Source organism: Tachysurus fulvidraco, chromosome 17 (genome assembly GCF_022655615.1).
Source record: "Tachysurus fulvidraco isolate hzauxx_2018 chromosome 17, HZAU_PFXX_2.0, whole genome shotgun sequence".
NCBI lineage: Eukaryota > Metazoa > Chordata > Actinopteri > Siluriformes > Bagridae > Tachysurus > Tachysurus fulvidraco.
This window is the reverse complement of record NC_062534.1, coordinates 19,939,055-19,961,161: the sequence shown is the minus strand read 5'-3', so window position 1 is coordinate 19,961,161 and position 22,107 is coordinate 19,939,055. Positions and strand designations below refer to the sequence as shown.

General features: G+C 39.1%; 2 protein-coding genes across 6 annotated transcripts in view; one reads left to right on the top strand and one right to left on the bottom strand.

Annotated features, from left to right (window-relative positions):
- Positions 1-22,107, top strand: part of immp2l (inner mitochondrial membrane peptidase subunit 2) — a 108,820-nt gene that overhangs the window by 80,594 nt on the left and 6,119 nt on the right. For 3 of the 5 annotated variants that reach the window (XM_027136129.2, XM_027136126.2, XM_027136127.2), the window contains exons 4-5: positions 13,845-13,910; positions 21,497-21,599. In XM_027136129.2, coding sequence (XP_026991930.1) covers positions 13,845-13,910; positions 21,497-21,599 — 169 coding nt within the window. The remainder of the gene's footprint in view (positions 1-13,844; positions 13,911-21,496; positions 21,600-22,107) is intronic. The other 2 variants (XM_047802385.1, XM_027136130.2) reach the window with 1 other exon arrangement.
- On the bottom strand, positions 1,189-11,750 carry lrrn3a (leucine rich repeat neuronal 3a). The gene is made up of 2 exons (XM_027136124.2): positions 11,360-11,750; positions 1,189-4,141 (listed from the first exon to the last, which is right to left on the bottom strand). The coding sequence occupies exon 2, from the start codon at positions 3,809-3,811 to the stop codon at positions 1,736-1,738; it is 2,076 nt and encodes a 691-aa protein (XP_026991925.2). The 5' UTR covers positions 3,812-4,141; positions 11,360-11,750; the 3' UTR covers positions 1,189-1,735.

Here is a 22,107-nt window from a genome sequence, read left to right as displayed (position 1 = left end):
TGCAACCTTTGATCAGTAGGCCAGCGTCTTAAACCATCAGGTTACCATGTCCTTCTTTTTGTCACCATTTAAAGCTAAATACAATCGTTACAATGGACCCTGGTGAAAGAGTGCTTTCAGTCCCACCCGTTGTAGAAAACAGCCAGTAGTGAATGCCATGTTTTGATTTGAACATGGAGGAAAACCTTCTAGGTGTTAGACATCACATCCTCCGTCCATCTTTACCCTTGGCTGGATGATAATAGTATGGTAAACAAATTTCTTCATTTGCACATTTATTTATTTAATTTATTTATCATTTGTAGCCTTAAAACAAAGCATTGAAGCTGTATTTTTTTTCTTCTGTATGACTGTTAGTTTAAGAACGGTTTCATGTGAATTTTGCTGAACATATAAAACTAATAATGTAAAAAATAATGTCCTGAAACAGTTATTGCTTTAACTATTTACGTTTATCTAATATTACTTGTCATCTAGTCAAAGTAATTTTTTTAAAGTACTAGTATTAGATATTATATTTACAGATGGGAGTCAGCGTAAGCTAACACCACTAACCCAGAGAACCTGAAATGTAATTCTTTTTTTGCAAACACAGCCATTTTACCTTTTCACCTGAGTCTTGACAATTGAGCATCCTACTAAGGGTGATCAGCCTCAGCAGGGTCACAGTAGGAAGTCGAGTCCAGCTGCATCGTGTTCCTGCTGACCTATCCACTACCTCCCGCTCTGATGATTCATGCTTTAGCTTCGGCGTCTATGACAAATAGCCGAGCTCTAAAAGCCCTGTCTGTGGTGCTGAAACCCCTCCAGTGATATATAGCCATGCCTGCCTGATAAATCCCCCACATCATTCGCATTGTGACGGTGATTCATCACCTGTGGGTGTTTGGCGATTGGGAATTCATATTGGATTTTTAATGAAAAAGAATATAATGCAATTTGACGTCAATAAGTTTTGTGATAGCCTCTATTTCCTTTCTACCTCCTCCAATTTTATACATCTCCAGTCGTCAGCCATGCACGTGAAGCCATCAATAACCTCACAACCACAAGATATGAACTAAAGCCATTTCCTTGAAAGACATTCGATGTGTGTTTGTCCTGGGTGATGCTACTGAGTTTTTAGCAAATTTGTTTAAAAATACAACAAAATTAGCATCTATTGACAAAGAATATTGGCTGATATTGTGTTTTTAACTGTTAGATCGTTAAATAAGTCTTGTTTAAAAAAAAAAACGGGGAAAAAAGTCTGTCACAAAAAGTTTTTGTATAAATGTATTTTTTTTCACAAAGTGTTGTACATAGTGTTGTGATCTACTCTATGAACATAGTGGATCGTAAAGTTTACTTTGTTTACTTTCCCACTGAGACAGAGCAAAGAGTATTGCTACAAACCCACAATAGAAACAAAAGCCACTGTGGAGTTGCATTATACATGAACAGTCAGGTATCTGGACACAACCTTTCATGTTCTGTGCCTTGATCCTGCCTGAAGGAACAGTGCTCTCCAGGCTGCCTAATCTGGAGGACATTGATTCCCACATGTGACATTTACACTAAAGGAGGTGTTGAGTTGAGACAATGTCACCAAACGCTCTGGGAGGGACGATGACTCCTGATCTGAGTTCTCTGCGTTCCTTCTGTAGAGTTCCAGCAGAAACTCAGAATGTGGGATATTGAGTTCCACAGTCTTGTGTCCATTATATCCCACCTTGATTCTTTCTTAAAAAGTTTCTTAAATGGTGTCGTTCATGTCCAAAATATTGACATCCGCTTCAGACCTTGCAGGGTGCATGAGGTTGGGAGAAGGGCAGGGACCGGGACCCTGCAGTGTCCCTGTTTGTTGAGTAATTAGCCGTCTGTAAAGATGATCACTCTTCAAAGACTTGTAGATCAGTGAACATGTGAGAGCAGAAGCTATCAAAAGCATACCAATGGCATTAATCATCACCATTTTGCTCTTGTTAGATTTGCACACCGGAGCAGCTTGCTCTGGTGTACTGACATTAATACAATTTCTTAAATGGCCCCTTTGCAGGTCTGTAATTTCTACACATACTTCATACTGTGTCAGTGGCTGCAAATGTGTCAGGTTGAACATTTTTACGTTAGATGGTACACGAGCTGTAAAGCGTAAAGACGTGGTGGACCATTCGATGTTTGACACAAAGCTGCTTTTAGGTGGTACCCAAGATATTTTTACAAAATGCGGTTGTATCATATCGATTTGCACATGCAAAGATCCATTTAAATGTTCTGGATAGTACCCATTCACTACCATTACAACAGACTTCATATTTGCCCCGATGAGATTGTGGGCTACGCAGGTGTACTGACCTGCCTCACTCTCAGAAATGTTAAATATGTCCAATGTTCCCTCAGGATGCACCAAATACTTGCTTGAAGCCATTCTTGGTAGGATCTTTTCTCCTGAAGGGGTGATCCAGTAGATCTCCGGATTTGGTTCTGCAAATGACCTACAGTGGAATGATGCCGACTGACCGACATCCACACTGACATGCTCTGGAAGGCTTTCCGGAGAGATGACTGGGAGGCAGGTGTCCATCATTTCACGAAAGTGTACGTGTCGGACATGGCGGCCTTCGAACTCGGGAGGTCCCGTACACAAGAGAGCGTCAGCCTCCATGAAGCTGATCTTAGTCTTGTTCATATTGATCCAGCGGACAACACAGTCACAGTAAATTGGATTGGAGTGCAAGCTTACTTCCTGTAGGCTGGGCAAGGACTCTACTGTAACACGATGAAGTGCAGTGAGGGCATTATCATTTAGCATCAGCGTCTCAAGCCTGGGCAGGTTATAAAATGCATTGGGATGGATATAGGACAGTCTGGGGTTGTTGGTGGCCTCTATCTTTGTAAGCTCGGGCAAGTTGGAAACAGCAAAGCTGTCAATCGAAACCAAATCTGGCATGCTGTTGATACCCAGTTCTTTCATATGAATCATATCCACAAAATCACCTCGATTAATTCTCTCAATAGGATTCTTATTAAGATCCAGAAACTTGAGACTTTGGACTTTTCTAAGTGCAGCCTGGGGCACCTTTACAAACTTATTTTCATAAAATGAGATGCTCTCCAATTTATGGAGACCAACCAGAGCATTATCAGGTATGACAGAGAGGTTCATCCTTGCCAGTACAAGACTGTGGAGATTACTCAGAGGCTGGAAGTTCATTTCTTGTAATTGGGAAATGGGATTTTCTCCTATCATCAATATCTCCAGCTGGTTGAGTGCATGAAACCACTCTGGCCTGATCACTTTCAGTCTGTTTGAGTTGAGATGGAGACGCAAAAGATTGTTTAGACCTTGAAAAGCTCCAGGACTGATCAGTGAGAGTAGGTTGTGGTTTATGTAAAGCTCTTGAAGGTTCGGTAGGTGCGCAAGGCAGTTGTCAGGAAGGCTGGTTATTCGGTTCTCTTCCAAGTGCAAGGACGAAAGCTGGGGAAGGTTACCTAGGTAGATGTCGCTAAGAGAAGATATATTGTTCTGAGATAAATTCACTTCTGTTAAGTTAACCATATAATTCAAAGGGTTTTTAATGTTGACAATGTTGTTGCTCTGTGCCAGAAGCACCTGTGTATCTGATGGAAGTTTTTCTGGAAGAGACACAATTCCCAGATCATCACAGTCCACAGTTAAAGTCTCCATATAAAGGGACAAAGGAGAAAACCAGGGTCGGATTTCACACCTGCACAGATTCTGACATGCCCCGGTCCACTCAGACACAGGAACAGAGCCGGTAAATGCAAGTCCCGTTAAGAGACAAACTACAAAGTGCAGTTCTTTCATCCTGGCCCTTTTCTTCTCAGCAAATTAGTCCGTAAGGGTGTAGGGTTAATGTTGTTAACTTCACAAATACACGGTCATTTGTTGCCACAACAACAGGCTGTTTTTCTGCTGACACCAAGTCTTTCCCCGGGATCTTTGTGTCGTCCTTGGAAACGAGGAACAACCTTTCAGTTTACCTGCTGCAAACTTGTCAGGCTGGCAGCATATGCGAAGGTCACTGTATCCTTTGAGGAGTGAAAATGGAGAAAACCAGGAGCTCAGGTTGCTGGAGGAAATGGATCACTCTGCCTTCATTATTATCCTCAATCAGTCACACACATCAGTTTCCATCTGCAGAAAACAGGAGATGGGAGAAATATAATGAATACAATGTCACATTATGGCTGAGACAGAGTGGTATTGGCATTTAAGAATATTGAAAAATATTGACGTTAAGCAGGAGATTTTTATTGCTTTTTCAGTTGCACTGGAAAAAAAAAAGGGTGAATTATGACTGCTTTGCCTGGTTCTCTCGTATATATCATTTTACACAGAATACCAACACCCAGACCTTGACTGTATATTCAAATAAACAGGATGGTTGGGTTATATATTATGTATATATATTATATATTATTTCTTTGAAACTCAACTCATGGAGGTCTATATACAGAAATAAGCATTTTTCATAATTGTTCTTTCTTCATTTGGCAGATGCTTTTATGTTCTGTAGCTTAAGCTTTTTTTTTAAGAGACTTACAGTTAAAATGCACAAATAAATGTTATGCTCAAGGTTCAAATGATTTAATCGCGCAACTTTCCAATCACTACTACACTATTCTGATCAGCCCTAAGCCTTGTTAGTTCTTAACACATCCAGTATCGAATAACTCGTATCCACACTTGCATCTTTTTTACTCTACTCTGTGTTAAATGCTTGTGTCATGAGTATATAGCCCTCTATGTCTAATGAGTCAAAAAGCATCATAGTTCATTTAATAATTGTAAGCAGTTATGGTCCATTGAGTGGCAGAATTGCTTATACTGCTACATATAGTCATCAAAGGCAAGCGAATGAGCCAAGCAATTATTTCACATCACTGGTCTCAGTAATAACCACCGTGTGTACTCTGTGACAACTGCCATTATTACGTTGTCTTGTTGGAGAACATATCTAGAGTAGCAAAGCATTGCACAACGCTTTCTGAGAATACAAACTTTCTGCGTACTCTTTTCCAAAAGGAGATCCGTAGCTTGTTTCTCAGCATTTATTAAAGAGATCCCCGGTGCTTGCTTCGGTTGCATTATGTATAAGGAGCCGAATGATAGCTGCTCCAGTTGAGAGTACACTCTGGTTTAACCTGTGTTGACATCACGTATTGATGTTTTGATTCATTTGTAACCTTGAGAGCAGAAGCCATGGCACTCCAGGGCAATGTTAGATGAAGCTGTCAGTAATGCTACAGCAGCAGCTTTGCCAAGGACCCCCCCCTCCCTATATGACTGTATGCATGCATTAGTCTGTCTATGGCAACGAGTCAACATGGGCAGGTGGGAACAGGCATGCTTTCCTTTTTTTCCCTCTAAAGCCATCTGTTTAAAGCAGAGACCTTATTTGCTTCACACAGCTTTTAGGCAAGGAACTCTCGGTACCGAACGGCTTATGCTCCCCGTGCTTGCCTTTCTAGGTTGCGATTATGTAATCAAAGGTACAAAGTAGTCAATAACTGAATGGTAGTGAATGTGTTAATATTCAGTACTGTATATTACTGAAATTTTAGAGAGAAAACTCATTAGTGACGTCGGTGTTGAACAGGGCATGGGATTATGTGTAAGGAAAAAGACATGACACGACATTATATAAAAACTATAACTACCCCAAAGTTATTTCCTTATATTATCATATCCCAGCATGGTTTATTCCTCTGATACCACATCAGTTCACACCATACTATCTACAAAATTTAATAGTTGAATTTTTTGGAACGTCTACTGAAGATTTTCATGTTTTCCCTCTCATCAGCTTGCCTTGTTTACTCACTCTTAAAGATAATAAGACAAATAAAATGCAGGTGCTTCATTTCCGAGAAAACCCAAAACTCGCTGTCCGGAACATTTTCTTCCTGAGAGACTTCCAGGAGACTCCTTCCAGCAAAAAATGATATCTCCTTACAGAAAATGCCACCATATGAAAAGTTACCGTTTGTGACATGTCCACTATGCAAATAAGCTGTTACTATAGCAACGATGATCGATTATAACGAACCCCTGCAAGCCTGTACAACCTTCGATGATGTCTTCATGATAATGTAATAGATTAATCTACAGAATTCATATCAGCATCAAGCATTAACAGTGCTGTGATATAAATCCAACAATTACACAGTGTGTATCACAATTGATAGGACTGCTAACAAAAAAAAAGGGTTGATCATTTTTTTAATTGGCTACAAAAATTCATTGCTAAATAACTCATAATGAGAAGGCAATACTATATTCAACCATTGAAAATTATGTACATAATTTAAACATACAGCTGGGGTTTGTAATTTGTTTCCTTCCGTAATAAATGATGTCATGTTACCTACAACATCATAAAAGTGTAAAGTGTATTGTGACACAGTTTATCAGTCATTATATTATATCGTTATATTTTCCAGCCCAAGAGTGTATACAGTCAAATAGTCAAGTAGTACTTAAACAAAATTATTCCCTTTAAAACTGCATGTAAACACCTTCAAGCATAATGATTTTAGGTGAAAGTACCTGAGTGTATGAGCTAATGACCACATCCGTGATCATCAATGTCTTGCTCTACATGCATCGCCGTCTTTTTGTCTTTTCTTCGTGGAAAGCCATGAAAGGCTCTTTTAACCGCTACGCATGTGACAGGCGCTTTTAACAGCAGATTACATGCTTAATTGAACTTCTTTGAATGTCAGCACCTGCTAGAAACCATTTAGCATTGCTTTCAACAATACTGCTGTACATTTTCTGTAATATCTAGTCCAGTCAGTAGAGCTTATAGTTACATCTATGATCAGTCAAGATTGACGGTTTCTCACACATCAGTGCGGTCGCAGTGTTTTTTTCTCTATGCGATAGAAAGTCACATTGTGAGTCTGATCTCTTTGTTGTGAAGGCACACATACAGATTAATGCGCTTTAAAGTGAACAAAGCATTGAGATATGCACAGTTACACAGCGGGAGTGCATTTTTTTCCACGCTTCTCTGCTGTTAAGCCTTTGCTCCACTCACACACACTGATTAAATTAGTTCCTCTTTGTTTCCTGCCGGTGAATGTTCACTTCTAAGAGCTTTCCCTAACTGCTGTGCATTGTTGCACATTAGCTGAGATGGAGATCTGAGTGGGGGGAGTTTTTTTTCCCTCCCTAAAATGGTAGTAAATGCTTTATACTGAAGTTTCTGTGTTATTGCTTTGCATTTTATTATTAAGACTAGTGTCTGGATAAAAAACAGAGAGATGTGCTTATTTCATTGTGTGTGTGTTTGTGTTTGTGTGTGTGTGTGTGTGTGTGTGTGTGTGTGTGTGTGTGTGTGTGTGTGTGTGTGTGTGTGTGTGTGTGTTTTAATTTTGACGGTGTTATTATTTACATTTACTGCATTTAGCAGAAGCTATTATCCAGAGCGACTTGCATTTTAATCTCATTTAACACAACAGAGCATTTGAAGGTTAAGGGCCTTGCTCAGGGGCCCAGCAGTGGCAGCTTGTTGGACCTGGGATTTGATTAGACAAGCACCATACCCACTAGGCTACCACCTCCCTATTTATTATTATCACGATGCTATGATTTCTGTTGGACATATTTTTAATTTATACCTTTTCTGAAGTTATCATTTTTAATTAAATACAAAATGCTTTGCTTTTTAATTTGGTTAGTTCCTATATTCATTAATAGACGCTTCTTTTCTCGAGAAACTATAGTACAAAGCACAAGGTTCACTATCCTGAAGAGTTGTTTCACCTACTAAAAGAAATAAAGTCATCAAGCACCGGCACTGGAGACTCCTTCCATAGATGTTAAATATATGTCTCCTAAATAACATCACGTTTTAATGTCTTTGTGTTGCGGCTGCCCTGTACGTCTTTGCGAAGGAGCTGTTACTGCTTCATAAGAACCGATAACATACTGTAACAAGCGCATTAGTATAAACCTGTGATTTGAGTTACAGACAGATACTGTTCACTATGCTGCTGTCATAAAAAAGGAATCACTCCCTTCTGACCAGTCAGATTTGAGACTTCAGATATGAGCAACCTGATATAAGGCTTCAGAAATGCCATATGCTAATTCCATAGAAAGCAAATAGGCCACTTTGGGGACAATTTCACCATCAAACTCTCATGTGGCTCAACAAATACGTGTGTGTGTGTGTGTGTGGGTGTGTGTGTAGGGTGTGTGTTTGTGTGTGGGTGTGTGTGTGGGGTGTAGTGTTTCTCTTGCTTGCAAAGTGCATTTAAACTGTATTTAATTTCTTTGTACTAATCCACTTTTGGAGAAAGAACCAGTGTGGCATGTGTACGAATTTATTTGACCCTAAATGAAAACAATTTTTCACCACTAATGTACTTTTCCAGCATGACTAACCGTTGTATATTAGCCTTTCTTAAATTTCAGTAATAATCAGTAAATAGGCCTGCACAATTCATTTAATGAATTATAATCGAGTACAGCAGCTAATGGATGTAACTGTTTACATTTTAAAGTGTATGTTTTTTTAAATTATTATTATTATTATAATGCGAATCAATGTGGCTGAATAAATGTGATAAATCACCCTGGTTTTATTATGGAGTGAAACAATCATGATAATCATTCATATTTTCTACTATTGTTTATTACATTGTCACAGACAAAGCATCAACTTCCCTTTCAGCATTCTACATTAATTCCAGCATCTTATTTTAATTTTATGTGCAAAGAGCACAAAGAATAGAGCTAAGATTTAGCAGTAACCTAGAATTAGCAGGACCCCGGTGCTGATAAAGAGAACAGGAAGGCAGGTATAAAAGGCAGGTATAAATATAAAGTCCCTCCGCTCTCACCTGCTCGGCTCAGCTAGCGAATATTCGGCACAGATGCAATTAATTACACTTCACCAGCGCTGACAGAATCCCCATGGATGTTTCAACTATTCCAGCCAGCAATTATTCACCTCTGTTTTAGTCTTTCACATCATCTGCAGTTCTTTCTATTGTGTTTCTAGCTTCCTCTCCTCCTTTTATCAGCTTGGTACTGAACCTATCCGCTTCCTTTTTTTGTACCTGAATATGAAAAGCATGTACTATGAGAGGAAAGTGGTACGCACTCAGCCCTAGGAATGTGCTGATATTAAATTTCACATCACTTTTATCAGAGTTAATAATATTATCGCAATGTTTTATTATTAAAAAAAACAGACATATTGAAACTTTCCAATTCTTCCTCTCACTTTTCTTAAAAATGTTGTATAACTACGAGCTTGCCTACTCTGATAAAGCTGGAAGGAAGAAAACAATAGGTTTCCATATGGTGAGTCAAAACTGGCCAAGATGATATGCACCTATTTGGGGAGCCTCATATATCGAAAGCACTGTATTTTAAATATCTTATATCACAACAATGTTCAGCTATAACAAACCCGAGGTTTCTGTTAATGAGCTTGCTCTTATACATTGTCGTTTCCATAGTAACAACTTACACGGGGAATTTTATGATAGGCAATCCACATAAAGTTTCAAAAATATGGAATTCTTGTATAATATGCTAAGTTTTACTATTTAGCTCTATTGGAAGGAGTCTCTGTTATCATGGGGACGTGGTCATGACGGGGGGGGGGGGGCGTCACCCGTTACGGTTTCTTAGTTACTGTAAATGAAAACTATGCATCTGTTTTGTCATTAGCGAGGAAAGTTGAGGAAGCTGCTGAGGGCAAACAGCTGTTTAAAGCTGCTACTCTGTAAGCAATACAAAAATTAACCATTTTCTATGTAGCTGTAAAGGGATAAAAAAAATATGTTTTTATTATTATTATTATTAAATTTGAATTCCTGGCTATTTGCTGTGGTACAAAGGAAATAAAACACTACAAGGTGTGCAGTTATAGGAAATATAATCATTTTTTTCCATTTTCCTACACTATACTTTAGTATATCATACTGGTTTTTTTTGGTGTGTGTTTTTATGGTCGGTTTCACAGTCCAAGCATTTATTGCACTCCTATTAGAATAACGTGTCCATGTGACAGACTTTTTTAAAGAATGTTGTCAGTGAAGGACACGAATGCTTTGTGATGCACCATTAAAACAAACTTAAGCACAGAATACATCTACAGCTAAACACATGAGGTTTATACCTCCTTATCCTTTAGCACGAGACGGTTTAGGTTTACACAAACGTGTCGGATTGTTTCCATAGTCCAGGAAATGGACAGAGCCGAGGAGAGGAGCAGGATGGTTAGGAAGTGTGAGGTGTCGGGTTTGTCAGAGTGGTGCATACTGAGCACGGTTGCCATAGGCAGCATGAGAGTGTGTGTGCAGAGAGCAGGCTGTGCTGCTAATGTACGTGTGTGTGTGTGTGTGTGTGTGTGTGTGAGAGAGAGAGAGAGAGAGAGAGAGAGAGAGAGAGAGAGAGAGAGAAACAAATATCTAGCCAAAGTGCAGCAAAACATTTAGCAGCTCAACACAAAGAACCAGCTCTCTTTATGTCATATATATATATATCATTCATGAGCAAGATATTAATTTCCCTAAAGATCTCTTAAAGGAAAATTCCGGCTGTTTTTAAACCTAATCGCATCTGTAACATAGCAACAAGACATCGTACACGTTTCCTTGCTCTGAGAAATGACCCGAATCCCTGGTTTACATGGTGCTCACGTATAATGGAGGACTAAGGGCAGACATTTGGTGAAGTCCACAACTGCCCCAACAACTTTCTGTTCTTTTCTGATAACAGGAAAACATGTAAAGGAAATGAGTGTGTATTACAGATATGTAGATAGATGTTAGGTTGAAAAAAATGAATTTGAATAATCCTTTAAGTAAGGTTAAGATTTGAGCTCAGATTCTTTGCTGTATTCTTGGATTTGCATATTACTTACTTCCTTTCCCCTTAATTTTATTTCATCTATGTTAACTCATATCTACTGGTCCTTTTTTAATGTAAACGTATGAAAATCTAAATCCACACTTGATGTAGGAAACCTTGCAAAATGTCTTTCCTCAGATCAGCATCACATTTTACATATAGTCTCATGTATCTGCTTGATACCTGTGGAGTGTGTGTGTGTGTGTATGTCAGTCACTGTATAAACCACTAAAACCGCCTACGCAGGTCAAGATAACAAGCTCGCCATGAGAGAAAGAACAAACAAAAAAAAAGGAGGGTGTTCTTCTGAATCTGGAAAACGATGCTGTCAGAATCGTTAGCGAGGTGCCTCTGCATTGACACGCTACCCTAACACACTGATGACATATGAAAGCCGTGAGTCATCTGAGGAGAAGAGAAGAGAGGAGAGAAGAGAAGAGAGGAGAGGAGAGAAGAGAGGAGAGGAGAAGAGCTTACCGTAAGGAAAGAAGATCCTCCTGGTCTGAGTAACGTATTATTCCAGTCAGGAATGAAACTCAACTCTGTAGCGTGTGATCAACAGCGAGTGGAATCTGGTTGAGGGAGGGAGATGTGAGTGTACTGATTCTCTCTCTCTCTCTCTCTCTCTCTCTCTCACACACACACACTCACTGGCTCGCTCGCTTGCTCTCACACTGGGTGCACACAGAGAGTGTATTCGCTCCTCAAACATCACTGCCTGTGCTGTGCTTCTGATACACACATGCACAACCCAGCCTCCCGAAGGACAGACAAATCACCACCCATCATTCAAGCAGTGCCTGCAAGCTGGTTGGTTGAACAGGGCTGTCAGTCACAGCAGAGCTCACACAGACGATGAAAGCACGCAGAGTGTCTCGTCTCTCTTTCGTTTCTAACACACACTCTCTTGATCTCCTTTATTTCTTATTTTTTGTTATTTCAGCTAACCCTGTCTTCCTCATTTGTTTGCTGAAACTGCAGTGAGCTAGTGACCCAGTTAAGGATGGAGAGAGAGAGAGAGAGAGTGTGTGTGTGTGTGTGTGTGTGTGTGTGTGTGTGTGTGTGTGTGTGTGTGTGTGTGTGTGTGTGTGTGCGCGTGTGTAAGATGCCATATTGCCTGAGGCAGCTCCTGGACTGAATGCTGACTAGTGGCTTTTCTCCGTCTTGACGTTATTCATGACACTGTTTCTGGGTTCTCTTTGCTGTCTGATAATACAATCGTTGGTAACGTTTTCATCCCAGAAAATTCTATATCCTTCACTGTGATGGGGAAGATCAAGTTTGTGTTTTTATTGTTATTCTACTAGTCATTTCTTCAGGACCAAGCAGTAACACTACAATAACTTCAGTACACAGTACCGCATTAAGCACAACAGTGTGATGAGATGAGATGCAAGAAAACATTGCAAACTATTTCTTAAGCTCCATGCTCTACTTCCTGCAGCTGATTATAAAAAAAATGAGTAAAAAGATGAGTAGTATTTGGGTTCCATCTTCCAAAGGCAGTTCATGGTTTAGAGAAATGGGCCAGATAAATCTCAGCATTCTGCATTTGTAACAATTGCGATAAGCACTTCCAACATCGAGGCCTTTAAAACTAATGAAGAGCACAAATCATGCTCTCCACCGACGAGGAGGAGGAGGAGACACAGGAGGTGATGGAGAGGCTCGTGCTGGAGCTCGATTAACTTCCGAATCCTGTATAGATTCTGAAATGGTGCCAGTGAAATCCCTGTAACAGAGAAGAAGTCAAAAGCCAACTACAATGGAGGAAGGATTCAGCCCAGCAGAATCAGCTCAGTGTGCTTTCCAAGGAAGTCTAACTTGTCTGACTTGCTTTTCAAGGCTAAAAGGGCATAATATAACAGTTATTATATAAAGATGTCATTAGGGGGTTTTTTTTTAACAATCAACATGGTTTGTATGTGCCCTCAGATGGGTTGGCACTCCGTCCTGGGTGTATCCTGCCTAGATGTCTGATGACGCCTGAGATAGGCACAGGCTCCCCGTGACCCGAGGTAGTTCAGATAAGCGGTAGAAAATGACTGAGTGAGTGAGCATGGTTTGTAATATTTGGCTTTGACACATTTTGGTAGCGTCAAAATATCTCCTCAAAGGAGAAACTGGTGGTCTGGACCACCAACAGTCAACCAATCAGGACAAGGAGGTGTGTTTGCATGTCTGTCAATTCAGAAACCCCACCTTTTATACTAGCTTTTAAGATTTCCAGCTTTCTATTGGTTTAGGCTTGTATCTTTAGAATTTTGCCTTTCCAACCAGACAGCTTCATATTAACTTTTAACTCCAAATCAGAATTCACTGGCTTTACTGCTCTCAGAGATCAGTAGCTCTTCTTTTGGTTTGCCTTCACTCTTTCTTTCCCCTTGTCTCTTTATTGTAAAGTGACCTTGAAAATCTCTGTATAAACCATTCGTTGCCAGACTTCCTCTAATGAACCCAAAACGGACATTTCTGCGACCTCAAACTTTGACCACCCTACATTTAATCCATATTTATATATATTGTGCTATATTCAGTAAAAGTAATATTTTCTTGATTTCTGTCTTTCTACTGAATCAGTGCCATATTTTGAGGAACTAATGGAGGTAGATGAAAGCAGAAATTCATTTTCATCAGGCTATAAAAGAAAATAGAAAATAGCACTAAATATAAATGTAACTTGTTTGACTTTGATTGCCTGTAACATTTCAATATAAATATTTGGGATATAATCTGTAAAATAAATGAAGAAAACATTTGGAAATGAAAAGTCCCCACATGGGGTTTGACCTCTAATTTTCTTTAACTTTAAGTTATTTTCTTAACTTCTTTAATTATCGCTTAATATTATAAACATTGTTGTCGTTATCATTTCTTTTGCCTTTTCTTCCTTTTATCATTGAGATTTGAATCATTCTAATCAAAATATTTAACAATAGCGCTATTTATTTCTTTTTTTCAGGTCTCCCAAGAACCCAAAACAGAAAATTATCAAGCGCGTCATTGCTCTCGAGGGAGACTTCATCAAGTCAGTAAACTTTTATTTATTTATCTATTTATTTTTTTTATTAATTTTTGGGTGATATCATTGTTATTCTGTCACGTAATGTCCTGACGTCAGACTGTTAGAGGCGTCTGTACAGACGGCTGTCCGGTAATTGAACGTAATTAATTCACTTAAAGCCTCACCATGGATTGATGAATGACTATTAAAGCCACTGCATTATGTCTCTGTAGCCACTTAGGAGAGAAAAAAAACACATAAAATCTATGATCACGCATAATAACCCGGTCTGAATTGCTCAGGCTGTGAATGCACACTGAAGCTCGCAGCGCTCATTAAATCGCCCAGGCTCGTCAGTGTCACATCCCAAGGTGATCTTTGGATCGGCAGCTGAAAAGGCAGCGCTGATGGCTCTGTGAAACTGATTACCTTTGTGATGGTTCAGAGATACGTGGGGGAGTTTGGCGGAAATGGATGCTTTTTTTTTCTCCCTGCGATGGCTGAAAGGAGCGATTTAATGACTCCTCAGACCCCTGCAATTGACAGCAGTGCCATTTACTAAAGGTTCCATCTGTGCGCCTTTTCCACTATGATGTCCACAGAACGTTGCATAACACTTTATTTTAGGTGCCTGCAATTACACACAGAGCTCAGAGAAGTTAATAAGAGTGAGCTGAGCGTGGTGTATTGTCCTGGTACACAGGGTTTTGCTGATATTCTCTAAACATTTCTTTATAATTTCCTTGTTGAGAAATAAACCTCATGTTTTGAGGGTGTTTTTTGTTAGAGAAGGTTATTTATTTATTTAATTATTTATTCAATTATTTCATAGAATATTTGTCAACGGAATCAGGGTCTGCAGTGCAAGCGTACAATAAAGGTACACAATGTTTACACAGTAAAAATTCTGATATATTGATATATTTAGGCAAAAGCTATAAAGTTTAATAATAGTTAAAACAGTCATGGGGAAACAGTCAAGGCAGGGTCTCCGATTTTTGAGAAATGCTTCAGAAAACTGAGTCGGGCCGAATAATAAACAAAAATCAAAACAAAAATCAAAACAAACGTTCAGCTAATGAGCAGAAAGGGGCGGGGCTTGCCAATATGTGGCGGAGAGAGTGTTCAGTGCGCATGTGTGACATTAGCAGAAAGCGGTTTTAACATTGACATGGAGGATAAAAACAAAGAAAGAAAGCGAAGAAAGGCTTACGATAAGGCAAGAAGTAGGACGTGTTAATATAGGATCAGCTTTCCAGCGCTGGAGAGAACTGAAGGAGCAGGAAGTCGGCCACATATTCACAGGTTGGAGTTTCCCGAGTCAATAACTCCTGAGCTAAACGCTGTTACTACACAAATAACATCTCATTTCTATTGTAGTAATGTAGAGAGGCAACTACAACCGTGTTTTGTGTAGTAACAGCATTTAGCTCAGGAGTTATTGACTCGGGAAATTCAACTTTACTTAAGACGCCGAGGCGCTTTTTTCCTTTTCGATAGGTGAGTAACGTTGGTTTTGCTTTGTTACACAGAACTAATATATGCCTTTGTCCTTTACATGATTATGCTTGTGTGTCATTTTTGCTTGTTTGTTTATTTGCAATCGTATTGTTCTTCCCTTCAGCTATGATAAAGACACTTTTCTTTCCATTAGTTGCCTGGGTTACGTATGTATGTGTGGGCGGAGCTATCAATACAGGGGTGGGACACATTTGGGTTAGAGGCGTGTTTGTTTTGGTGATTTCAAATGTCGACATTGGCTTTCACAAATCGGAGACCCTGCCTTTAAGCGCTGAACTTGAATCCAAGTGAAAAAAGCATATTTAGAGGATGCAAGTTTTCTGAACAATACCGTATTAGTAGCATTAAGCAGTCCGTTTTTTTATTATTTATTATTTTTAATTATCAGTATTTAATCATCACCTTTTGATGGCCTAATTGATTTTATTTCATTTTGTCTGGACTTATTATTTTTGTTTTAGTTTTCAGAGGCTTTACAACCTAGTAATACCTTTGCATGCAATTCTGACTATATTTTCAAAATAAATGCTGCATTTATTCATAAAAACAATTTCCTTAACTGTTCAATTGGTCAAGAAGCTTTGTCACCTGGTTATAGAGTTGCCAGATCTGCTCAACAAAATCACCCTAGTGTCTAAGAAAACCAAAAATAAATGTAACCGTCCCAAACCCTGTGATAATTCTAACATTTTACACAGTCATTTTAGAGTTATTACAGAACATTCTTTACACAGGATTATAATTGTTAATGGATTATAATAACTCACAATAAACTACATTTTAATGGACTAGAATTAAATTGATGCATTATACTTTATTATGCTGCTTTTGACTCAAAAGTATGAACTTGGAAAGCCATAAGTTTTGAGTTTGGCATATCGGAGCTGCAGAGTGGGGCAAAATGGCCACATCTTTGAAAGTGTTTTTTTTTGTTATTCTGCGTTCACACTTACAGTGATGTTATCGCTGCTAGTCTCCAGTTGCTGCATTATGAAGACGCCAGCAGGCGTTCCTACTACTGGTTGCCATGGTAATAATGTTTATCAGCGGGTGACAACTTAGCATTCCAAATCAGTTTTCATGTCGCTAAAATGAAACATTCTGGATGGGGGTTTGGTGTTTGAGTATAAAATTCAGCAGTGTGTATCTGCATCAAATCATATGAGACGAAGGAGATGCAGTGGGTGCTTTTGCCATGGATTACCTGCGCTCTACTCTCTTCGCTCCCATTAGTCGCTGCACCGATACCTTTGTCATGTCTCTGGACACGCCCACATCTAGACACCAACGGTCACTGTCGTTCACATCACCAGCCATTATTGATCATGAATTTATGATATATTTACTTTCTCCAAACAGGGAACTCTATATGATTTAACATAGCAAAGTTATATTTTTATTCACTGTTGATGTTGCTGACGTCTTGACTTCACCCTGCAGTGGACGAAACCTTCCTGACTTTCCGAGTAGGAATTTCGAGTTGACCATAGTTCACCTTTTAATGAACTCTTAATCAACATTACCCACAAGCTTATGTAATAGACTAAACAGATGTTGTTTGCATTATAGAATATTGTAATTACTCCAAAGTATATACTAAAAAATCTGCCCGTATGTGATATGATTTAGAATCATATTTTCTTGTACCACAAAATCAAATAGATACACTGCAAAAAATACGCAAAATATACATTAAAACTATGGTGATTTACAAATACACAAAATGTGCCCAATCTATAAACAGATGCAGATTTTATATAAATTGTTCTTCACCAAAATGAAGTATATTTTCCTGTAACAGAAAATCCTCTAGTGTTTTATTCCTCTTACTCCACAATTACAGTTCGTCCTCCATCATAAACACCTTTCCGTGTTGGAAAATTAAAAGTTGCTGCTGACATGTTAAAATGAAGGTCATTTGCTCACTGAAAAAGTTAACAATTGCACATATTTTTATTATACATTCATGTGGAGCGTACTCCTGTGTGTACGTTGTTGTTACTATAGAAACAGTAACGAGTGCCTTGATATGAACTTGTGATTGCCTGGCAGCCTGCACTACTGTCAGATCTAATGTTGTAGAAAATGAATCGACACACTCTGACCAATCAGAACTGAGAATTTATCAGCACTACAGTATAAATAGCATTAGAAAGTAAAAAAAAAATGCATATTAATCAGACTCCATCTAACCAGAGTATTTGTTTACATTTGAACGCAGCCTGTCTGTGTAATGGCATTGTTTTGTGGAGCCTTATAAATCTCAGCAAACAATATGACAGAAGCGCCGTGATGCTGGATATTGGCCTGGCTGTGATTACCTTTCAGCTCCGCCAACACAAATAGGTCGGTTATGATTCCATTAGTTAACAAAAGTGTTGCCAAGCAACACATCAACCGTTTCCCGGCTGCAGACTTGCTTATATCAGTATTCCTGATTTACACAGATGAAGTCGGACCCCTTTTCTTTTTCTCCCTCATTCTTATCTGACCGCTATTCATAACTTCAACCTAATGCCATTTTCATAACCGCATCCATATTTGTTACCTGTTGTGTAATCAGCGATGGTATCTGCACACCTGAAAGCGCTCTGATATACAGAACAATCTCTCAGTGCTCTCATATGCACATCATCACTGCCTCTCCTCCAATCAAATCACTAGATCAGAACCACCGTATAATGCTTCTTTAGGCTTCTTGTCATGGTTCCATGCGAGATGAGTGATACTGTTTTTTTCTTTTTTTCTTTTGCAAGCTGAAAGCAACCGTACAGCTGTCAAAGGACTAAATTACAAGCTTTAGCTAAAAATAAAACAGTACCTATGAGAGTATGAGTTTCTGCAAAATGGAGGGATGCAAAGTTTTCTGATAAATAGCTAGAAGATTTTCAGATGTTGTTGATAAAAATGTCCGGAAAGCTTATTGTGCAGTCTGTGAGAAATCATTTACGCCATGCACAATGAGTGCTAATGCGGTATAGTCCCACATGCAGTCAGCCAGCCACAAAACAGAAAACCTATTGAAATTCAAAAACTGTTGAAACGTCTGTAACACGTATCTGAATGCTCTTCATTATTTTTTGAAAAGACCTTGATGCAGGCTCTTAAAAATCTTTTCTCCTTCCGCGTTTTTGTTATGTTTTTCCATTCATATCTACACTTACGGTCCTATCGGATCAGTCATCTTAATTTATTCTATAATATATTTTATATTGCTTTGGAACCGACTGAAATGGATCCCTAATCGAGTACATGTGTTACTCAGTATGTGCTACATTAACAACTATAAATGTAGCGATCAGCGTCAGTTCAGGCAGGCCACATAATCAAGCTCTATCAGCTGACTGTCTAATTGTCTACCCCAGCTCTATCAGCTGATCTGATTACTAAGCGTTCAATTGGTCTCTTTCAAACAGGGCACCCTATTTAAAGGCATTTCAGTCTGCCTGCTTGTCTGTTTCCTCTGCATTGCTGCAACCCACCTCCTCCCCTAGCTCCTCCTTGAAACTTTTGTTGAACTTAATCAGTGTCATTTTGTTGTCACTGATGCAGGCTCTGTTCTAATGGGGGGATTTTTGCCGCTTCCCAGTTTAAATGGGAGATGGGAGTCCCCAGAACCTGCTGCTGTTCCCTGACTAGCTTTCATGGAGCTCATGAAACGGATGGGGAATTCAGAACACAGCCATAGCGCCAAAATGTAATTTTAACAAACTTGCAAATAAAATATTTTGAATATGTCTAAGGGGTTTTTACACCTAGTCACTTCATGCGTTTTCTGTGATCCGATAGCTATCCGATGGTAAAAAGACCAGGTGTAAATGTGCTCCGAAACGGTTTCGAGACGGATATAAATCCGATCACTCAAACCCCTTCAGGAGGGGGTCTGGGACGCATTTCAGATGAAACTGTACAGGTGTAAATGCATGTGGTTGTTCAAGCCACATACGTCAGCGCTATACTCCTCCCTAACGGAAGTACGTCACTCGCAGGTAACTTGCGAGTCGTTCATCGCGCCAGAAACTAATATGTTTTCCCACCAGTGTTTGCTCCGATCTTTCACCCAGGCGTCTCCTTTTAATACTTAAAATGCACCACTGCTGCTGCCAGCGAAAATGCAGCAAACAGTAAATGCTGTTTTTTGTAGCAACCGCACACACCAAAACGTGGTCCATTTCAATTACCCCGGAAATGAGGTGAAATATATTTGCATATTGGGCGGGAATAGAGAGATCAGATTGATATCCGATTCGCCAAGACGCATTTATGTGGCCTAATGTAAATGGAACAGTTTTAACAAATCAGATAGCTATCGGATCAGAGAAATCACGTGAAGTGACCAGGTGTAAACAGGCCCTAAAAGAATTGTCTTATTTTGACTCAAGTGGTCCTGACTGAAATAACATTAAATGCTTAATCCATGTTAATAGTAACAATAGCTAGGATAGGATAGATAAAATATATTATACAGTTAAATAATTGATTTTTATTTTCTAGAAACATTATTACTAATGATTATATGTTTAATCATAGCCTATAAAATATTTTATAAAGACCCTACATGTATTACTTTTTACTAATCATTTTTCTTCTCTGACCCATGTGTAAGAGTACAGTTGTTTTTGTATTAGTACTTAATACAACATTTCATCCACTGCCATTAATCAGCTCTGATTAGTTTTCCTTCCTCTAATACAAAAATCGTAGAAATCTGTCTTATAAACAATCATATTCCAGTAGCACTACAGCTCGGGATTTCTACCCGAGCTGATTTTGAAATGTTGATTTCTAATTAGCTAATAGTGCCTTCTTAATGAAGGACTGAGTATTGATTATTAGGCAAAATGCTTCTGGCTGTATTTAAAGACACAGCAAGAAAATGTTCTCTCCTTATATCAGTTGTTTTTGTTGTTGGCAAAAAAACGATTAGGCCACAGGTGTCAGTCTCAAGGCCTGCAGGCAAAATATGGCTCTGCCTCGATTCATTCGGCGAACATAAACCTACAAAGAAAGAGATAGGAGACATTTATGTTCTCTGCAGAAATAATGCTCTGTTACTTCTTAAATGTCTTTCTATCTCCTGATGTATATCATTTGGCCTGTTTTTAGTCTTCAGCTGCCCAGTTTCTGTGAGACTGTGACCACCGTAGTCTCAGATTTCTGTTCTTGGCTGATAGGAAAAGGGACACAATATGGTCTTCTGCTGGTGTAGCTTATCCACCTCAAGACTTGAACTGTTATGCATTCTGCTCAACATGGTTATAAAGAGTGGTTATTGGAGCTACAGAAGCCTCCTGTCAGCGTGAACCAGACATTCTCCTCTGACCTCTCTCATCAACTGCCCACAGAACTGCTTCTTCTTTTTTTTTTTGCACTGTTTTGTGTACGCTCTAGAGAGTTTCATGCAGGAAAATAAAATCCCAGATCAACATTTTCTGAAATATTCAAGCTGGTTGTTGTCTGGCACCAGTAACCATGCCACGGTCATTGAAATCACATTTTCTCGCTGAGGCTCTTGGACTGTATCTGTATGCTTTTAGAAATGGCATGGACTAGTCAATGTTTTTGTAGCTAAAACGGGATTAATGTAGTCCAGTTCATACAAAGTGAAGTCCAAGCGATTCACCTTGCTCAGGATTCGTCTGGTCTATGTCTGTTGGTGATTGGTGACACTTGACACCTCTCGATGGGTTACATTCTAGTCGTGCAACAATTTCAGCTGTAATTGTGGTTGGTGTATTTCATGTTGCCTGAGCGGAAAGTCTTCTCTTCTGTTCCTTCTGCTACTATCAGCAGCCTCTTAACCCCTGACCAATTAGACCAGGGTCCTCCCCAAAGCACCACTACAGATAAGAGACAGCAGCACATCACAGACTCAACTGGAAAAGCCAAGAATATTCTTGGCTTATTGTTGTCGATTATTGATCCAAAATTAATGCCGGTGGCAAAACGGATATTGTGTTTTAGTTAATGGTTAGCTATCAGAAACATATGTTTTGTTTCACTGAGTTGTTTCTAGGAAGACTGAGTTAGTATCTTTCTGTTTAAATGCTACAGGGAAGTTTAACTCCAGTTTGTTTGACTGTTTGCAGGACTCTGGGATATAAAAACCGTTACGTGCGAGTTCCAGATGGACATCTGTGGATCGAGGGCGACCATCAAGGACACAGCTTTGACAGCAACACCTTTGGACCGGTGAATAAATTTTATTCCATGTAATATAGAATTGGCAGAGGTGCTAACATGGATGGTTTAGTAGGGTAATCAGACCAGTCTCTAATAAAAATTTGTCCATCAGATATGCATTTGATTCGGTTTAGCAGTTACTTTCAGTTCCACATTTTCCAGCCCAGGTTAGGTAAAGGTACCTATTGTACAGGCAATATGCTCTTAGAAGTCTCCAGATGATGTAATCAACTTTTGCACATTCAGTATATTATCATTTTTTGCATATAAAAACATTTTTTGTTAAAATGGTGTGGGTTTTGTATGTGGGACAAACAATGGTTGGGGAAAAAAAATGATCAATTATTACTTGATGTGAGCAATAGTGATCAGTGATTGGATGTTGAAAAAAATAGTGATCAGTGATTGGATGTTGAAAAAAATATTGATCAGTGATTGGATGTAGCGAACAATAGTGATCAATCACTGATCACTATTGTTCGCTACATCCAATCACTGATCACTATTGTTCGCTACA

What these genes read in the sequence shown, in the direction of transcription:
- lrrn3a (XM_027136124.2), bottom strand. Translation starts at nt 3,811, where the DNA reads ATGAAAGAACTGCACTTTGTAGTTTGTCTCTTAACGGGACTTGCATTT.